The sequence below is a fragment of the Aquarana catesbeiana genome, linkage group LG05, assembly GCF_042186555.1.
Source record: "Aquarana catesbeiana isolate 2022-GZ linkage group LG05, ASM4218655v1, whole genome shotgun sequence".
NCBI lineage: Eukaryota > Metazoa > Chordata > Amphibia > Anura > Ranidae > Aquarana > Aquarana catesbeiana.
The window spans coordinates 263,705,054-263,726,561 of record NC_133328.1 but is presented as its reverse complement, the minus strand read 5'-3'; the positions used below and the strand labels follow the sequence as shown (position 1 = coordinate 263,726,561).

Genomic DNA, 21,508 nt, shown 5'->3' with positions numbered 1-21,508 from the left:
GAAGGGGACATACCCCGAAAGCTTGTTCTGAAAAATTGTATGTTAGTGCAAATAAAAAAGTATCACGGACAGTACTCAATTTTCTCTGTCACAATTGCACTAATACGGCTACAATCAAATCAAGTAATTCAGGAATAGGCAATACATGCAGGATGATGCAAAATTACTCATTTGGTAACTGACAACAACATATCCTGCTATAAAGACAGTATAAGTGAACAAAAAAACTTAAAGCGTTATTAAACCCAGGACCCTGCATTCACTATATATGGTCTCCCTAAGTACACAGAACATGGAAATGCCATAGTTTTAGTAAATATAAACTGCTAAATACCTTTTCTCATCAACAGTTAAAGCAGTCTTGTGACTTCTATCAGTGTCTGGTTAAAGCTTGTAGGAGGAGTTTTTATTCTCCCATGATTTATCTATGAGGATGCAGGACCCCTATCCATCTGTCTGGATAGTGCTGATTGGCCCTGTGCTGATCACACGCACTTTCCCAAGAAAAAAAAACTCTCTAGCAATACACACCAAACTGAGCTTGTGCAGCTTGTCCGCTACCCTCTTTACTATCAGGAGATATATTGGGGACACATTTTGAATGACAATTGTGCGGTCATGCGAAGCTGTATCCAAACAAAATTTTTATAATTTTTTTCCCCACAAATAGAGCTTTCTTTTGGTGGTATTTGATTACCTCTGGGGTATTTATTTTTTGCTCAACAAAAAAAAACAAAAAACAGAATTTTGAAAAAAAAAACGTTGTAAATAAGTACGTTTTCTCCTTCACTGATGAGGCTGCACTGACGGGCACTGACGAGGCAGTACTGATTGGCACTGATGAGGTGGCATGAGAAGAGGAGGATCCAGGCAGCTCTGTGCAAATCCATTGCAACAAAGCAGGTAAGTGTAACATGTTTGTTATTTTTATTTATTTTTTTAAACCAAGACTTTACAATCACTTTAACTGTGTTCCCTGGGTGTGTTCTGTGTGAGGGATGGGCTCACTTGGACAACACAGAGATTGCTGTTCCTGATTACTTGGAACAGCAGATCTGCATGTTGTCCCGTCAGAACTGGTATCCGCCTTGTTTACATAGGTAGAGCCACGTTCTGCCTCTTTGTGGAGCGATTGTGGGTTGCCGGCGGACATTAAGTCCGCGGGACCTATGCGTGCACTCTCCAAGCGTTCAGCACACACGCCCACAGTATCTCATGCCCGAAACAACGTACAGGTACGTCGTTTCGTGAAGCTGTGCCATCCTGCTGCAGTATATGTGCGGTGGGTGGTCCGGAAGTGGTTAAGATGCACATCCAAGAGTCTTTTAAAAATATCAATACTCCCCACTGACTCCACCAATTGTGGAAGAGAGTTCCACATCCTTATCGCACTGAGAGTAAAAAAACCCCCGTGCAGCTTATGGTTAAACCGCTTCTCCTCCAATCTCATTGTGTGGCCCCCCGTGTCCTCTTACACTCCCTGAGATAATCGTTTTTTCCTACGCTGGGACCATCATTGAGGTGTTTGTAAATTGCTATCATGTACCCTCTCATTACAGTTTTATCTCTGGAGTATATCCCCTTTTTTACGCATGCTAATATTCTGCCGGCTTTGGTAGCTGCAGCTTGACATTGCATGCTATTGCCCAGTCTGTCTTCTACTGGTACCAGATGTTTGTCCATCCTTTATTTCCCCAGAGGTTCTCCTCCTAGTGAGTAGCTTGCATTTATATTTTTAGCCCTCAAGTGCGTTACCTTACATTTCAACACATTAAACCTCATTTGCCATGTATTTGCCCACTCCATTATTTTGTTCAGGTCTTTGTGTAAAATTTCTATATCCTGATGTGAAGTTATTAAACTGCTTATTTTTGTGTCTGCAAAAAATGAGACTGAGCTATTTATCCCATCCTCTATATAATTTATGAATAAATTAAACAGAATTGGTCCCAAAACAGAGGCTTGAGGTGCCCCACTTTACCACTCCACTTTTGGTGACTTTGCTTTATATAATAAAGGAAATGTTTGTTATATTGTTCATATCACAACTGATGGGGCTGGAAAAGCAGGGAGGGGAGGGGGGAGGAGGACAGAGGAGACACAGACACAGGGAGAGCTGCAGAGAGCAGGGCTGCGAATGATGGAATCACGCAAACGGACCACTATGTCAGGGCTCAGCAGCCATGATTATCGTGGTCTGTTTGCAGAGGGGAGGGTATAGCCAGGCAGGATCAGCAGGGTTTTCTAGGGTATACAGGGGGGCAAATGACACAGCACAAGCACTGTGCTGTATAACATGCTTTAAAGGAACAGTATCTGTTTTTTTTTTTGGGTTAACAAACGCTTTAATGCTGGCTAAAATAGGCTCAGATAGCCTTACAGTTTATTGTTTTCAACCAGGTCAGACCTGACTTAAAGAATTACACTGAGACAGAGAAACAATACACAGTACTGTTAGGCAGGAAGTAGATGCTGGGCAAAGAATAACCAAATACAGCTTCCTCCATGTACTTGACATACTGTACTGTATAATTATAAAACTATAAACTGTACACTGAACCTAGGTTTCTATAATACTAAAGTTGATATGATAATTTGCAGTAAACTCTAAACTACAATCACATATACTAAAAACAAAAGAAGGAATAAGATTGCTGTTTTCTTTTAAAGTGCATTTCCATTTCTGCAGTCAAATTTGAAATCTCACTTTATGTTTGTTACGCATTCCCACTCACACAACATGACTACATTTTTTTTTTTATATTTCATACCGCAGATGTTTTTTGAACAATGTTAGAGTGAGTCTGTCCTCATTAACATACAAAAAGCCCTGCTTTTACACCTTTAACCCTTTGTTAGGACAGACAGTGTTCAATTCTAGTTACAATTGATAATGAAGTTCTGTACAGATGGGGGTTAAATATTGCACACACAGCTGCCCAACCCCCTCAAACAAAGAGAGCTACCGTGAATTTCTTTCCTTAATGGAGGGTCCAGAATAGAGCATCTAAAAAAGGCAAGATGCAAATTTTATTTAAATGCATTTCACGCCAGTTTGTGGGCACACATGCATGGTATCCTGACGCCCAACCAGGGTGATATCACATGGCGACAGTCTAATTGTTGGGTGAGCACTCACCCAGACGCTTCTTTGGGCTGGAAAGTCACCACCAAACCAGACACAAGGACACAGTAGGGGCTGTGATTGGGGAGCCTTGATAGGAGACCTTTCTGCTTATCACATAATGCTGGCTGAAGCCTTTGCTTTAATGTCTTTAAAGTTTTACTGAAACAAACCTGGGGATGCCCCCTTTTTTGTTAGAGGGATGGATTCCTCTATATATCTTGCTTTGCAGGCCAAAGCTACACCCAAGTACATAACACAACACCCCCCCCCCCCCCAAAAAAAAAAAAGAGATCCGGGGGCTAAAAATGAATATAAAAATGTAAATAAAATAAAATTTAAATAAAATTTAAAACAAAATACAAGAGCGCACGTAGGTCTTCCACACATACAGTATGTAAAATGGCGATCACACCCCACATGTGAGGTATAGCCTCGAACGGCAGAACAAGAGCAATAATCTTAGTGCCAGACCTCCTACATAACTCTAAACTGGGGACCTTGTAAAGACTTTCAAAGCATGGCCTATGAAGTTTACCCTTACATGCTACAGATTTCACCAGCCTCCGCACCTCCGGTCCTTTGCTTTGTCACAATTTAAAAAAAATATGTGGGGCTCTGTCCGTATCGACAGCAGCTGTCGGCTTGTAGTTCTCAAGGAAATACCAGGGCACTGTTGACCGCTCTAGGTAGTTCATTGAGTCTTCCTGTCACAGTGTAACTGCGAGCAGACAGCTTACACAGACTGTCTGTAAGAACCTTGCTCTGCAGGCTTATAGTAAAAGAAAATAATACATTCACATTTTTTTTACCTGCAAAAAAATGTGCACATATTAAAAGAAAAATATGGAATTTCCTTTTTGTTGGCATCATACTTGCCTAAATTGAACCGATGCTGCATCTGTCCCCTGCCAGCTCTAACACTGAGAACCGAGCAAAGAAACACTGCCGATCGCTCGGTTCTCAGAGCTCCGTGAACAGAGAGCTGGTGAGCTGGCACCTGCTGAGCTGGGAGGCTGAGCCTGGTGCCAGACCAGCCGGGTGTCAATCCAGGCATGTGGGTGGATCCCGACTACATGGTCACAATGCTTTCCGAGACTGGACCGGCTCTGTGATATCAGCAAGCTTCAGCCCGCTGTCTGCTGGAAGCGGGTCACAGGAGTGCATTACACAAATATTCATTTTCAAAGTCTGCTGCTTCAGTGTTTTCAGATCTTTTTGTCAGATGTTACTATGGTATACTGAAGTAGAATTACAAGCATTTTATAAGTGTCAAAGGCTTTTATTGACATAGTTACATAGTAGGAGAGGTTGAAAAAAGACACAAGTCCAACCTATGTGTGTGATTATACGTCAGTATTACCTTGTATATCCCTGTATGTTGTGGTCGTTCAGGTGCTTATCTAATCATTTTTTGAAACTATTGATGCCCCCTGCTGAGACCACCGCCTGTGGAAGGGAATTCCACATCCCGGCCCCTCTAAAATTACATCTATGCAAAGAGTCAATATTTGCAGTGTTGACCCTTCAATTTCATGACCCCTGCAATTCGCCCTAGCATGCTGTCAATCAACTTCTGGGCCACATCCTGACTGATGGCAGCCCATTGTTGCATAATCAATGCTTGGAGTTTGTCAGAATTTGTGGGGGTTTTTTGTTCAACCGCCTCTTGAGGATTAACCACAAGTTCTCAATGGGATTAAGGTCTGGGGAGTTTCCAGGCCATGGACCCAAAATTTCAATGTCTTGTTCCCCAAGCCACTTAGTTATCACTTTTGCCTTATGGCAAGGTGCTCCATCATGCTCGAAAATACATTGTTCACCAAACTGTTCTTGGATGGTTGGGAGAAGTTGCACTCGGAGGATGTTTTTGTACCATTCTGTATTTATGGCCGTGTTCTTAGGCAAAATTGTGAGTGAGCTCACTCCCTTGGCTGAGAAGCAACCCCATACATGAATGGTCTCAGGATGCTTTACTGTTGGCATGACACAGGACTGATGGTAGTGCTCACCTTTTCTTCTCCGGACAAGGTTTTTCCGGATGCCCCAAACAATCGGAAAGGGGATTCATCAGAGAGAATGACTTTACCCCAGTCCTCAGCAGTCCAATCTCTGTATCTTTTGCAGAAAATCAGTCTGTCCCTGATGTTTTTCCTAGAGAGAAGCGTGGCTTCTTTGCTGCCCTTCTTGATACCAGGCCATCCTCCAAAAGTCTTCGCCACACTGTGTGTGCAGATGCTCTCACACCTGCCTGCTGCCATTCCTCAGCAAGCTCTGCACTGGTGGTGCCCCAAGCTTAATCAACTGTAGGAGACGATCCTGGCGCATGCTGAATCTTCTTGGGCGCCCTGAAGCCTTCTTCACAACAATTGAACCTCTCTCCTTGAAGTTCTGGATGATCTGATAAATGGTTGATTAGGTGCAATCTTAGTAGCAGCAATAATCTTGCCTGTGAATCCCCCTTTGTGCAAAGCTATGATGACTGCACGTGTTTCCTTGCAGGTAGCCATAGAGAAATGTCAGAATTGGCCAGGGGGCCAAGTGATTAAAGACGATCTCCAGCTTTTCCTCTCCAAAATGACAGGTGCATTGTGTTTGTGAATAGATCACATCCACACTGTCAGTTTATATGTAACTTACCACCTTTAGCTGTATACAGCAGGTTTCTGTGTCTGTGATATTACTCCTCCTCTTGGCCGAATTCCAGAGTTCTCTGACTTTGTGTGTTCTTCCTTGGCCAGTCCTGATTCTATAACTCCCATGATCCTTGGAGCCTCTGTAGTTTCAGGGTGGGCTATGGAAGTCACAGTACCAGCTGTGGGAGTTGATGTGGGTGGGTCTAAGGATTACTGTGGGCAGAAACTTCCACAGTAATCCTTAGACCCAGCTGTGGGTGGTGAATGGGGAGGAATGGAATTGTGTTATCACCACCCACAGTCTATTCCACTCTGCAGTGAATAGTGAACAAGCAGGAAGTGGAACTTTAGCCAGAAAAATAAAGTGATTCTAAAGGCATTTTTTATTTTTATTTTTTTAAATACTGTATTTATCGGCGTATAACACGCACTTTTTTCCCTTTAAAATCAGGGGAAAATCGTGGGTGCGTGTTATATGCCGATCCCCGTTAATTGTGATCTATCGGCGGCGATCGCCGCTGACATTCACATAGCGTGTAGTTTTAAATATGGCCACGTGGAGTTCGCAGGGACTCAGCGGAGCTGAACGAGCACCGCCGAAATCACAGTGACTGGGCGGAGCTGAGATACACATAGTCGAGTGTTCTCGGCTCTTTCCGGCGCCGCTCACAGTCTCGCCCTGTCCCGCCATTCGACCTGTGTTATGTCCATCATAGGGCGGGACTGGGCGGGACTGTGAGCGGTGCCGGAAAGAGCCGAGTACACTCGACTATGTGTATCTCGGTGCCGTTCGTTCAGCTCCGCCGAGTCCCTCTGAACTTCGTGGCGACATATTTAAAACTACATGCTATGTGTATGTCGGTGGCGATCTGTCCAAGCATGGACACTGGGGGCAAGGCTGCACTGTCCACTGGGGTAAGGCTGCACTGACCACTGGGGCAAAGCTGCACTGACCACTGGGGCAAAGCAGCACTGACCACTGGGGCAAAGCAGCACTGACCACTGGGGCAAAGCAGCACTGACCACTGGGGCAAAGCTGCACTGACAAGGCTGCACTGGGGCAAAGCTGCACTGACAAGGCTGCACTGACAAGACTGCACTGGGGCAAAGCTGCATGACAAGGCTGCAATGGACACTGGGGCAAGGCTGCACTGACACTGAAAAGGCTGCAATGACACTAACAAGGCTGCAGATGGATACGATAAGGCTGCATTGATGGGCATATTAATGTAAGTTTTTTTTTCCTTAAACTTCCCTCCTAAAAGTTTTTTTCCTTAAAATTCTCTCCTAAACTTGGGGTGCGTGTTATACGCCGATAAATACGGTATATACTTACCTGCTCTGTGTAATGGTTTTGCATAGAGCAGCCCCAATCTTCCTCTTTCCCCACTGCCACTTGCTAAGAGGGCACTCATGCATGCTTGCCCACGCAACCAGCACAGAATACACATGGCAACGCCCACCAAACACGGGTCACTCTCACGGTTCCATTTAGGCTTGCATCTGCGTGTTTCTGAATGCACAGCAACCCACACAGAAAATGCAACAATGCACGTCACACTTTCATTACTATTTAGGCTGCGTTTTTAATCTGCGTGTTTCTGAAAGCGTTGCAACCTGCGTCGCGCTTGTGCTACAATTCGTTCACATATGTGTGTTTCCAAACGCATGGCAACATGCAAGAGAATGCACGCTTTGCGCTTTTGTTTCAAAAAAGGTGTGGCAATGCGCATCGTGTTTGTGTTATTATTCATATGCACGGCAACCCACAATAAAAACCGCACGCTTTGTTAGGTGTTTCAAAAATGTATGTCATGCTTGCGTTACCATTTAGGCTGCATTCTCATTTACGCATTTCAGAATGTAACCACCATGGAAAACATGCACTTTGGCCTGCGTTTCGAAAACACACAGCAACACACAGCGTGCTTGCATTATTCACATCTAAGCATTTCCAAATACACGGCAACTCTTTGCGTTTTGAAAACGCGCAGCAACGTGCGGCTCACTTGCATTACCATTCGTTTACATCTGCGTGTTTCCGAATGCGCGGCGACCTGTGTCGCACTTGTGCTACCATTCGTTCACGTATGCGTGTTTCCAAACGCATGGCAACATGCAAGCGAATGCACGCTTTGCACTTTTGCTTCAAAAAAGTGTGACAATGCGCATCGTGTTTGTGTTATTATTCATATGCACGACAACCCACGATAAAAACCTGCAAAAAAAAACAAAAACTGCACGCTTTGCCGTGCTTTTTAAAAATGCGCGGCATTCGCATCTGTGCATTTCTGAATGAGCGACAACCTGCACAGAAAATGTGTGCTTTGCTGTGCATTTCAAAAACGCGTGGCAACGCACATTGTGCTTGGATTACTATTCAATCACATCTGTGCGTTTCTGAAAGCAGGGCAACCCACAAAATAAAGGCAAGCGATTTCTGTGCATTCGGAAACATGCAGATGTAAATGTAGCCCAATTGGTAATGACACCCTGATCACAGTTAGCAGATGAGCGTTTTGACGCGCAACAAAACTGGCCACAATTGCGTCAAAACACACACTGAAAAACCATGCAACACTCCACGACTGAAAATGCTCCTGTGCTACTTTGGGGCATTAGTCGCAAGTAAGGCAGCCCATTTAAGTGCATGTTTACGCTTAAAAAAACGTGCAAGAAACTGAGCGGGAGCATGCGTTTTTGTGCATTTAAATGGGCTGAGGTGTCAATGGAATGTGCTTGGGAGGAAGTTTTTAGGCAGCAAGAATGACCAGGGAGGAGAGGTGAGGGTTAAAAACCCCCACTGATCCAGCAAAGTCACATAAGGATGATAAGTCGCGCTGGAAGTCACGTGACTTTCATGTCGTGCTAGTGTGAACCAGGGCTATCTTTTCAATCCTGCCCATCAGCACAGCTATCTTTTAGAGCAGTATGTGCATGTGTGTATATGAAGGTGTTTCCTTCTTGAATAATGCTGTGATCTGTGAGGCGGGACTTGGGAGGTTTGGATTCTTCCTGTAGGTGTGACTGGGCGTGATTGAATGCTAATTAGGATGTATTTAACTCCACCCGCCATCCGAGCGTTAAAGGAAACTACATAATTTGCAGAGTCAGACTGTACAGCAGTGGCGTCACTAGGGTTTGTGTCACCCGGTGTGGTAAAACAAGGTGTCACACCTCCTTTAATAACTAAATACTCCCCGCCCCCAGCTGGCCTCAGTGCCCAGACCTGATGCTTCGGAGTGACAGCAGGGCAGAGCTGTAGACACTGGGCAGGCAAGAGCATTGATTCTCTTCTGTTTAGCCTGCCACATTACCCTGCAGGGCGCTGGGTAGGCTAATTTTGAGCCGGCAGCGCATGGTCATGGTGCACACCCTATATGCGCGCACTGTCACAGATGGTGGTGACACCATCACGTTTGGATATCAGGGTAGATGAGGTTCCTGTCCCCAGGGGAGATGGGGGTCCCTGTCCCCAAGGGAGAAGGGTATCCCTGTCCTCAGGGTAGATGGGGTGGGGTATTGGATGGTGTATGGGGTTGTCTCACTCACTGTGACCGTGGTGCAGTGTCAGGTTGATGTAGTGCAGTGACTAGATCTCGGCCAGCATGGTCTGGCAGAGCCCTCTGGGGAGGACACTGGACTAAGCAGCATTTTATGGGGCAGGGTAGAGGGCCTGGCCGAGGATGTCGATGAAGACTGAATAATGGCTGACAAAAGCTGGCACCAGGCTTGAGCGGAGTGGTCCCTTACAGTACACCCTGCTTGCGGGCCTGGTGTCACCCAGGTGCAGTCCGCACCCCCATAGCGATGCCACTGCTAAACAAGTGAGTGTTACAGACTCTAGCTGCTGTAGGAAGGGGCTGTGGAAGGGACAGAGTCTATCAGCTGGCTATACAATGTCACATGACAAAGCCACAACTAAACCCAGAATATCAGGGGATCTGCAGACAACATGATATGGTATATGCTGGGATTGATCATTCCATTCAGCTCTTGTGAAAAAAAAAAACTTGTTCAGCTTTAAGTAAACTTGGACATGTAACGAATACAAAGTAGGGGTTATCCCAAATTAGCTGCAAAAGTGAAAATACAGGAATTACAAAAAAGCAATAAATTATAAGTGAAAAACACATACCTATTAATGGAACAACTCCTGCAGATATAATGCACGGTATACACAGTGACAACAGCAGAACAGAGATGACTGGTGCAGCCAGTTTGCTTATTATAAAATGAAGATCAATATTCCGTATTCCATTTGCATATACCTAAACAAGAGATAATTGTTTCAAAATAGAGTATAAATGTATATAAAGGTGTAAATGATTAAGCTTTAAATAGATTCATATATTTACCAACATACCTCCAAGGGTTTTTATCTCTAATTTGCATAGCCTTTTTCTTTAAGTTAATTATCATTTAGTTCTTTCATTAGAAGCAGACCCCCCCCCAACACACACTGTACTGAAAAGTTTTCACATAATGATGTGTAAACATTTACTGCAATAGTACTTTAAGCTCAGGATGGTGTGATGACAGTCAGACCGCCAGCTTGGGCTCACAGTAAGTAGACTAAGGCTGGCCATACACTATTCAATTTTCCTGTTCAACTTTCCTTTAGATTTACCAAAAACATATAATATAAGATAAAACCTAAACCCTTTCAATGTGTATGCAATCAGGCAGACCCTTGCACTACATAGTGGAAGGTAAATCTAAAGAAAATTGAATAAGAAAATTGTATGGTGTATGGCCAACTTAAGTCATGCTAAACATCTGTCAGGACTGATGAGGGCAGCCGCTGTTAGATTGAAAAAACCTTGGCTGCGTTTTAGATTTTTAATATTACTTGGCTAATAATTTAAAGGATAAATTCACCTGTTAAAAAAAATAATTATAAATGCACATCTTTTAGCAGTTAAAAAAATCTTTTTAAAGAATTTAAAAAAAAAGCTTTTTTAAAATTTTTATTAGGAGTAAAGCACTGCACCTGTGATCAGCAGATCACGGGTGCAATATCAGGCTCCTGCAGAATATCAGTGTAGCTGTCTGTCCATACCTCATGTGTACAGGCAGTCATTGAATGACAGGAAGCATCAATGAACTAGCTAGAATGCTCATCAGCGCCCTGGTAGTTCATTTAGAACTTTAAGCCGGTAATTTTGTTTCTCCCATTTACAGAGCTCTGTGAATGAATGGACGCGGCTCGGTGGGTGGAGCACCACACATTTTTTTATTTGACCATATGGTCACACTGCACCTGTATCTCCCTCATTTGAGCTGTGAGTGCAGGGCAGGCAGGAATCTGTGAGAGCCGCCGAGGGGAAAGCTGTCCTTGTAAAAAAGCTGGAGGTGGAAGAACAGAGTTCTGCCACATTCCGGCTAAAGAAAAGTCCTGGATGTGAGGACCACATAAAATGGCCTGGCGGGCCGGATTTGGCTCACAGGCCTTGTGTTTGACATATGTGGTCTAGGTGCATAACCATATATTTATGAAATTACATTTAAAGCTGTAAAGCCAAAATACATAGCTGAAACCCAAATACGTAAAACAGACTACATACAAAAAAATCTGTAATTCTTTTTTTTCTGTCATCCTGCTACCCTTGTCACAGAATAAACCCAAGATTCCGGGTTGCCACTAGAACAGAAATAGAGGGAACAATTTTCAATGGGAACACTTCCTCCCGTAACAACTGTGTAAGAGAGAATTCCCCCTTAATATGGAAAGATATACTCTCATTTCTTGTTGGGTCTACAGGACACAAGGACAATCTTCCCTAATGAGATAAAGACTAGACATTCTCCATCTAAATTACTATGGATAGAACAGGCCATCTCTATGTTGGTCACAGAAAAACTCACACATCAGCATAGAGGAGCAAATAAAAATAATTCTGAAATTATGGCAAGAATGGTTCGAACTCCAGGGTTAGCCCAACCACAACTGATATTAGTCTGCCTACTGCAACACCTATACAGCCAGAATGAAAAGAGTTTTCAAATACTTTATTCGTACTGTCTGAAGATAAAGGATTATTCGTACCAGTGTTGCCTACCGCCCGTATTTTTATGGGCAGCTCATAAAAACAAGGCACTTTCCCATAAATGTCTGTGATAGGTCAAAAGTGCCCGTAAAAAATAGCCGTGACCGGGTTGGCTTTGAACTGCACATGTGCAGTTCCGGCGAACTGCCCGACTCCTGAACTGATTCGATCCTGTATTCGGCTACTGGCAGCGATGCGAGTGATGTCATGGCGCATCCCGCCAGGTGCGCCAGCCTTTAAAATAGTCACCAGGAGCTGAGCAGGCGGAATGAAGGAGCCTTGCCTTCATGGTGCTGGCAGTGGTCTGTCCAGACAATCCAGTGAGAGCCCAGCCCAGCAGCTGCCCAGGCATCCACAGCACAAATGGACCAGCTCAGGGCAAGCCTGCATTATCAGACTTCCTTGCTTAAGGTAATAAAGGAGCTGATGGGGGCAGGAGGAGCTAGTGGTGGCAGGAAGTGATGGGGGCAGAAGGTAGCAGGAGCTGGTGGTGGCAGGAGCTGGTGGCGAAGGAGGTAATGGGCGCAGGAGGTAGTGGTGGCAGGAGTGATGATGGCAAGAGCTAGTGGGGGCAGGAGGAGCTGGTGGTGGCAGGAGGTGATAGTGGTAGGAGGTGATGGTGGCAGGAGGAGCTGGTGGTGACAGGAGCTGATGGGGCAGGAGGTGATGGGGGCAGGAGATGATGGGGGCAAGAGGTGGCAGAAGTTGGTGATGGCAGGAGCTGGTGGGGCAGGAGGTAGTGGCGGAAGGAGGTGGTGGTGGCAGGGGCAGGAGGTGGTGGGGGCAGGAGGTGTTGGGAACAGGAGGTGGCAGGAGCTGATGATGAACAAAAACCCATGGACTATTATTATATTGAAAATAACAGAAATATGTTTTTTACCTTAATATCTACCTTAAATCGCATTGCTATTTGCATAGTGTACTTGTTTGTAGCCCAAATTCTGAAATTTGCACTTAAAACTGCAATTTTGTAACTTTTGTAAAATGTCAGTAAAAATGTGGCTGTGCCAGTAAATGTTGGGTGTCATGCCAGTAAATTTCAATCTGGTAGGTTGGCAACACTGATTTGTACTGTCTGAAGATAAAGGCTCAGGTCTAGCTTATGTTTATGTTAAATGCTACATTATAACCATACTGCATTTTTTTTGCAAGCAGCAAGAAATATGCTTTTTTGCACAGTGTACCCAAGAACTGGTTGGGAAAGGAGAGGGGAGGATAATGTGTATTGTTTTGTGTTATGTAAATGGTATGAAACTATAAATAAACATTATTTGATTAAAAAATAGAATTGACCCAAAGCTATTCAAATTTTCCTTTAAATCAGGGGTTCCATTTGCTCCTGGTGAGTGACTCAGAAATGACTGGGTTTGAAGAAGGTCAAAATTGGCAGCCTTGAAAACTAAACTAAGGGAGAGAGGGAGGTGGCGGAATGAGGTGTGGCATCTGGCCAAGTTAATCATAGGGGAAAATTAATGCTACATCTGGTTGCCTGAGGCAATGGGAGAGAGTGAGGGGCTGTGGCCACTGCTTGCTTCTGGCTTAGGGGAGAAGCCAGGGCACTCCCTCAGAAAGAGAGACAGTGGCGTCTGGTTTTCAGGGCATCTGACACAGAGGGCATGTTAGGAAGGATTACTCAGCCCATGCTTCAGTGTAAAAGTGCCACTTTCAACTACTATGAAGTGGGGGAACCTGGCTAACTGGAGAATGGGAAAATAGGACTTTTATAACAGCTTACCTGTAAAATCCTTTTCTTGGAGTACAACACAGGACACGGAGCACCATAGTAATCACTATGTGGGTATATAAGCACCTTCAGGTGAGGGACACTGGTATACCCAATACAGGAAGTTCACTCCCTATATAACCCCTCCTCCTACCAGGAGTACCTCAGTTTTTGTAGCAAAGCAATATACTTAAACCCCAGAAAGAGGGGAGGGACCTCTGTGTCCTGTGATGTACCCCAATTAAAGGATTTTACAGGTAAGCTGTTATAAAAATCCTATTTTCTTTATCGTACATCACAGGACACAGAGCATCATAGTAATCACTATGTGGGATGTCCCATAGCAATGCTATTTGAGGGGAGGGAGAGACAACCCGTAGGGCACCCCCAGACTTGAGGACCTATACTGCTGCCTGCAGCACACTGCGCCCAAAGGCGATATCCTCATGCTTTGTTACATCCACCTGATAAAACTTGGTGAATGTATGTACTGAAGACCAAGTTGCGGCCTTACAGATCTGAGCCATGGAGGCCTGGTGACGCACTGCCCAAGAAGCACTAACTGCCCTGGTAGAGTGTGCTTTGACTTGAAAAGGTGGAATCTTACCCCTTAAATCATAAGTCTGAATTATAACTTGCCAAATCCACTTAACAGTGGATTTTGACACTGCCTGTGCCTTCTTAGGACCCTCTGGCAGTACAAATAAGACATCAATCTTCCGGATCTGAGCAGTCGTCTTTAAATAGACTTTGACCGCTCTCACCACATCAAGACAATATAGTGACTTCTCCTTCCGTGAACACGGTTTTGGAAAAAACGATGGCAGGACAATCTTGGTTCAGGTGGAAACCCGAGACCACTTTTGGCAAAAAACCTGGACGAGGGTGCAACACCCCTCTGTCCTCATGAATAATCAAGTATGGCTCTTTACAAGAAAGAGCAGCCAATTCCGAAACCCTCCTGGCTGAGGATATAGCAACCAAGAACACTAACTTCCTTGTCAGAAGGACTAAGGGAATTAAATTTAAATGGCTGTTTTTGTAATACTGACAAAACTAAGTTCAAGTCCCAAGGGCTCAAAGGTGATTTAACTGGCGGATTAAGCCACATCACCCCTTGCATAAAACCCGGGACTAAAGAATGCGAAGCAAACGGTCTTTGAAATAAGATTGATAAAGCTGAGACTTGGCCCTTAATAGTACTCAGGGCCAATTTCATCTCTACCCCTAATTATAGAAAGGCAAGAATTCTGCCTATGATATACTTCGGAGGTTGCCAACCCTTGGATTCACACCAGGAAACATAAGCCCTCCAGACTCTATAATATATAGTTCTGAAAGCTGGCTTCCTTGCATTAACCAAGGTAGAGATAATTGACCCGGAAATCCCATGTTTTTTCAGAATGTGGGTTTCAATAGCCAAGCCGTTAAATTTAGAGTCTGTAAGGTAGGATGGAATATCGGCCCCTGTGAGAGTAGGTCTGGCCCTAGTGGAAGGGACCATGGATCCTCCACAGCCATCTTTACGATTTCTGCATACCAGGATCTTCTGGGCCATGCTGGGGCTGGTAGAGTTAGTTTCTTTCCAGCTTGATCCTGCAAAGAAGTCATGGCAGCAACTGAATAGGGGGAATGCATAAATCAGTGAGAACTGATCCCACGGGGTCACCAACGCATCTGTTCCGCATGCGAGTGGATCCCTTGTCCTGGACACAAAGTTGACTAACTTAATGTTGAATCTGGACGCTAGAAGATCTACGTCCGTCCGGAGTCCCCCATCTTTGGCAAACAGCCCGAAAAATATTGGGGTGAAGAGAACGTTCAAGAGAACTGCTGGCGACTCAGGTAGTCCGCCTGCCAATTCTCTACTCCCAGAATTAAGACTGCCAACAGACACGGAACATTCCTTTCTGCCCAAGTTAGAATATGGTTCACCTCTGTCTGCGCTACAAGACTCTTGGTGCCCCCTTGGTGATTGATGTAGGCCACAGCTGTGGCATTTTCGGACTGGATCCTGACAGGACAATCCCGTAACCTGAAAGTCCAGGCCTTTAGAGCCAGGCGCACTGCCCGAAACTCTAGGATGTTGATGGGCAAGGCTTTTTCGGTTCTTGACCATGGACAGTTGTCTTCTCTATAGCACTGCTCCCCAGCCTGAAAGGCTGGCATCTGTCGTTACCACCTTCCAATTAACTGGTCTGAAGGATATTCCTTTCAGCAGATTCTTTGTTAGTAACCAACTGAGGCTTTGGGATACCCTTGGGGACAGCCGCATTGGCAAGTCTAAAGCTTGAATCGTTTTGTTCCAAGCAGACAGTATACTGTTTTGCAACAGTCTCGAATGGAACTGGGTATAGGGAACCACTTCGAATGAAGCCACCATCTTTCCTAACAACCTCATGCAAAGGCGAATGGAGAGATCTTCTTTCAACCTGACCATCCGCACCAGCTCTCTTATGGAGTTGATCTTTGCCTGAGGCAAGAACCCCTTTTTCTGGGCTGTGTCTATGATCAGACCCAAGTATTCCAGCCTTTTTAGCGGTTTTAAGGAAGACTTCTCTAGGTTGAGAATCCAGTCTAGACTTTCCAGGTAACTGGTTGTAATGCGTACACTTTGCTCCAAACGAGCCACGACTGGTCTATTAGCAATAGATCATCTAGGTACCCCAAAACTGTTATGCCCTGTGCCCTTAACCTGGCTAGAGGTGGGGCCAGCACTTTTGTGAACACCCGGGGTGCTGCCCGAAGGGCAAGGCTACAAATTGAAAATGCTGCTGTTGTACCTCGAACCACAGAAACCTTTGGTGACCGGGAAATATAGGGACATGCAGATATGTATACCCGATTTCGATAGACTCCAGCAGTTCTCCTCCTTGTAGGATAGAAACCACTGACCTGATCGACTCCATGCGAAAGGAGTGGATCTTCAGGAACTGATTTAGATTCTTTAGATCTAGAATGGGTCTGACATCTCCATTTGGTTTTGGTACCATAAAGATGTTTGAATAAAACCCCAAACCGTGCTCTTCTATGGGGATTTGTATGATCACCCCCTGAGCCAGTAATTGGTCTAGTGCCCGAAACAGAGGTTGCCTTTTACCTGGATCTTTGGGAATGTTTGACTTCAGAAAACGAGATGGTGGAAACTCCCAAAATTCTAGTTTGTATCCTAGAGACACCGTGGAGATGAATTTCCTCTTGCCAGACTTCTGAGTACTACAGAGGTCTTCCCCCCACTCTGGCGAGGGGGGGCGTCCCTTTATAATGAGGCTTTAGAATTCTGCTTTGCAGGTTTCCGGCCCCAGGCCTTCTTCTGTGCCTGGGCCTGACCCTGAGGAGTCTGATGACAGAGGCCGTCACCACTGCCTAGAGGCGGAAGCCCCTGGCGCAGGGGAATAAGTCCGCTTAAATGAAGGGCGTTTATACTTTTTTTTGACTGGCAAAAGTGTACTTTTCCCACTAGAAATCATTTAGAGTGCTAAATAGAGGATAGAGTGCTGTGAATCTCTTTGGAGGGAGAAAATGCTTATCCGGGTGATCTCATTTAGCATAAGTTTTTCTAGTAATGCATGGACAGGAAACACATGAAAAGGCTGTGAAGGTTTTAAGGAACCTAAAGAAGAAACAGAACTTTCAGCTGACTCCGTTAGGGGTAGCTTGAAAGAACAACGAACCATCTCCGTAAGAGATTGTACCCGCAATTTCTCAGATTGCGAGGCTGGAAAAGGTTCATTCACTGTTGTCTCCTCCGCAGAGGAGTAATCTGTTTGCCTTTCCTCCTGATTGCCTATGGGTAACACCTCATCCTGTACCCACTGTTCCCTTGGTGGGGGGTCTGAGGTGGGGCAGGGGGATCTAACAGCTTCCTATCCTTTTGGATGGAGGATGCGTTTAAAGCCACTAATCTAACCTTCAAGGTCCTGCAGGGCGGAGGAAAATGCACCTTCAGCCACGTATACAGGGGCTGAGATGTGAGAAGCAGCTGCACCACCAATTGGTTCAAATGACTCACCCTGGCTTGCCGTATCTGGTATTTCAGTAGAGGATGACCGTGTGGAGGCACGACTGGAGATCCCAGCACCTGGGGGTGGATTTTTTGGTACCTTTTTTGTGGTGTCTTTTTTGGAAGTCATAGTGCTAAGCACAAAAGCAGAGGCACTAAGTAAATGCACTATTAGCTGAGCAATAGTCTAGCAATACAATGCCGCTATATAAAGTCCAGCTTGGTGCTGAGTAAAAAGGTATTTCCTGTACTGGAAATACCTGCATGCATCCCTTACGTGCCCCAGCACCCCTGTGTCCTGTGTGTCAGAACACCATCTCTTCAGTTGCATCTTCTGTTAATGAGAAGAGTCTGTTTTAAATGCCTCAGGTGTGAGCTCTGCTCGGCGTCCCCAGCGCCTGCGCCACGTGGTGTGTTCCACATGGACGCTACGTCCCGCACATGGCACTGCACCTAAGCCACGCCCCCTAGCCACTAACCCCCCCACATCTGTTTCAAATTAACAGCAGTCTGCATGCGCGTGCGGACGGCATTTGGGTCTGCCAGTGCAGACCCGTAGAAGGGGAGGCTCTGTCCTTGTCAAATAAAAACAAGTATGGACAAGGGCTGGGGAGAAATAAAGCTTTATGGCTATGTGGGGAATATTTCAGCTGACTCCGTTAGGCATGCAAAGGCTGTATGATAAATACAACACAGAGAAGCACGGGGGGGGGACTGCTGTTGTACCTCCCAACCCCATTAGTTCCCCCAACCCCATTAGTTCCCCCAGGAGGGAGAAGAACATGCTGCAAACTTTGTTCACGATTAAGAATCCCCCCTGGCTGCTGAGACCACACACATGCTGTTTTAGCTGGACACTGAGCTGACTGAGAAGCAACGTATCAAGGTATGTGCATTTACCCCCTCTAGTGGAGACTTTAAAGCATGACAACATTTTACTCATGGAAGAAAAAAACATAGGTGGACTTTTTACAGTTCCTAGGCTTCTTCCCTTACCTTATCCTCGCTGCAGGATACTGCTGTAACAGACAGATCCAAACTTCATCCATCACGGCGGGCTGCGTTAGAAAAGCTTCAAGGACCGGGTCCCTTTTATAGGGGTTCCACTCCCTTGGACCTGTATTAGGACCCCGCCAGGAAAAATTTTAGGTAATGTAGGCATGACCAAAAAGCCCTGGGTCCCGGGGTCCAGCCCTGCAAAGAGAGGCGTTACAGGAAAATCCTCATGCTTCATATACGAGGCCTGGGTACCATCCACCTTGGCCATAGTGGCACTTTGGATGGATCCGGTCTATGGAGGCTGTTTAAATCCAGCAAGGATCCCTCCAGTGGAGCTCTTCAGAGCAGATCTTCACTCGTGACCAACACCTAAGACACTAGTGAAAAAACTGAGGTACTCCTGGTAGGAGGAGGGGTTATATAGGGAGTGAACTTCCTGTATTGGTTATACCAGTGTCCACCACCTGAAGGTGCCTATATACCCACATAGTGATTACTATGGTGCTCTATGTCCCGTGATGTACGATAAAGGAGCATGAAGGTGGATAGCTGTGAGAAAAAGTGCTTAGATTCTGTACTCTATTTTATGAGTATATTTAATAGACCACTCTGGTTTAGTAAGATTTGTCTTTTTTTTAATGCTGGAAGTTAATATATCAATCTACAAAACCTTTTTGGCACGTACTATACTGACTTTGCTGAGCTTTGTGGAAATAAGGGTTCCATTAATGGCAAAGCAGATTATCTAGCCATTTGACCTCCAGAAGATTTACCACCCTTCACGACCATGCAAAGCTGTACCCAAATAAAATTTATGTCATTTTTTTCCTCACAAATAGAGCTTTTCTTTGATTTTATTTAATCACGACAGCTTTTTTTAACTTTTGCACTCTAAACAAAAAAATACCAACAATTAAAAAAAATAATAATTTTTTGCTTTCTCCAATAAAAAACAAAATCTAATTTCTTCAAACATTTAGGCCAATATGTATTCTGCAGCATATTTTTGGTTAAAAAGAATCCCAATAAGCGTATATGTTGTAATATGTTGGCCAATTTATGTATATAATATTGTATTGGAGTGCCATGTTGAGCAGAAATTCAGTTGAATTGTCCAAGTCAACTGAATTTTAACATAGCAAGGGGACAGCTGAAGACCCTTTGATGTGTTAATCTATTTGAACATCTCAAAGGGTGTTCAGGTAGTATCTGTTAATCTAATCTAATTACACATATCTAAGGGGACTTGTTGATGTTGATATGCGGGAGTGCAAATTGGGGCGGTTTATGACTGCAGCTGTTCACGGCTGGGAGTTGTTGTCTATCTGAAAGACTAAAGTATATAAAAGACCTGAATGGAGATGGCCAATCAAATTGCTCAGCCATTCAATATCTAGTGAATATAACATGGTGTTCAGTCTATAGTTTTTAAGTTAGGCTTGTCTGTGTATGGACACACAGACCTAGGAACATGGGGCTCTGAATTATATTTCCTCTGTTGGATTTTTTTGTCATCTGTGGACTTTGTTCTGTGTTGGAAGTCAATAAAGTGCATCTCTCTGGAAGAATTGGGTTGCTGCAGAAGAGTACTTACTAATTAATTATCATACCCATGATACCACTAACCACCCGATAGATTAATAAATCACTACATTGGTGCCGTTCAAGTGACCAGAAGAGCATTTTCGGACTTAGTAACAGAAGTCGGTGGTGACAAAAATCCTGTGAGGTGGACAGAAGTCTGATGAAGAACCAAGAGCTGTGCTGTGACTCTAATGTCTGGTTGTGACATAAGAGAGTCTGATCTACAAATTTAAACAAGTTGGGAAACCCCAGAATTATTCTCTGGAGACTGGAAACAACAACAAAAAAAGGACTGTGTCGTGTACCAGAAGACCTGAACTGGAAGCGGAAGAGTAATTAATGTGGTGAGTAAAATATTTCCTTTTTTTTTTTTTTAATTATTAGTAATATAGTCAAAATGCTTACTCAGTGTGAAGCTACTGTCAGTTCTGATAAAGTTAACAGATGGGTATCAAAATGTATTAAGCGCCATGGCGGTCCTTATGAAATTCCAGAAAAATGTAAGCAGACGTGGACGATGATGAAGGAATTTTTAGAGAAAAATGTTTTTGATAGCAAAATTTCAGAAAGTAAAAGAAAAGGTTGTATTATACAGGGCTTATTATCTTGCTGTTTAACAATGAAAAGTTCTTTAAAAGGTAGGGTTGAGGAAATTACCCAGTTACAGAAGGCAGTTGATAATAGCAACAATCTTTGTGAGAGGTTACAAAACCAATCAGACACCGAGACAGTAAAATTGCATGTAGTTACCATTGGAGAAGCTTTGCTTGAGAAATCTAAACGTTGTGATGAATTATCAGAGGAAATTGAGAGATTAAAATTAAGAATTATGGAATTAGAGAAGAGATCTCAGGAATGCAGATATGCATCAAATCTTGGATTCAGCAATCTGCAGCAAACAGAAACTCATATTAAATCTGATAATTCCTTACCAGCTGCCCCCACTGTGACTACCACAGTTTATAACAATAATAATAATACAGGTGAAGTTCAGCTTGTAATGAAGCCTTTGAAACCAAAAGAATTAGACGCAATTCTTAAAGAAATAGGAATGGTTCCATACCATGATTTAAACAGATTTTTAAAATGGTTTTGTGACATGCAGCAGGTCAGAGATATGTACAATCTCAACCCATCTGACTTAGAAAGAGTTTTGCAACATTCTTTAGGAAGTGGTCTTTGGATGAGAATTAAACAAATCTGTATTCAGCCTCTGAGGACAAGAGACATATTACTGGAATTATTATGTGTTTTGTATGGTGTACGTTCTGATGTTACTATTCATGGGAGGATCCAACAGATGCAAAATGAATCTCCATATGAATTGTCACACAGGGTAGCAACTATTATGGAATTATTGGTCGGTAATAATCTTGCATTTGAGCATGG

General features: G+C 44.2%; 1 protein-coding gene across 3 annotated transcripts in view; it reads right to left on the bottom strand.

The window, feature by feature from the left end:
* MARCHF6 (membrane associated ring-CH-type finger 6) overlaps positions 1-21,508 on the bottom strand; it is a 1,314,422-nt gene that overhangs the window by 79,020 nt on the left and 1,213,894 nt on the right. For all 3 annotated transcript variants that reach the window (XM_073630743.1, XM_073630744.1, XM_073630745.1), the window contains one exon: positions 9,899-10,031. In XM_073630743.1, coding sequence (XP_073486844.1) covers positions 9,899-10,031 — 133 coding nt within the window. The remainder of the gene's footprint in view (positions 1-9,898; positions 10,032-21,508) is intronic.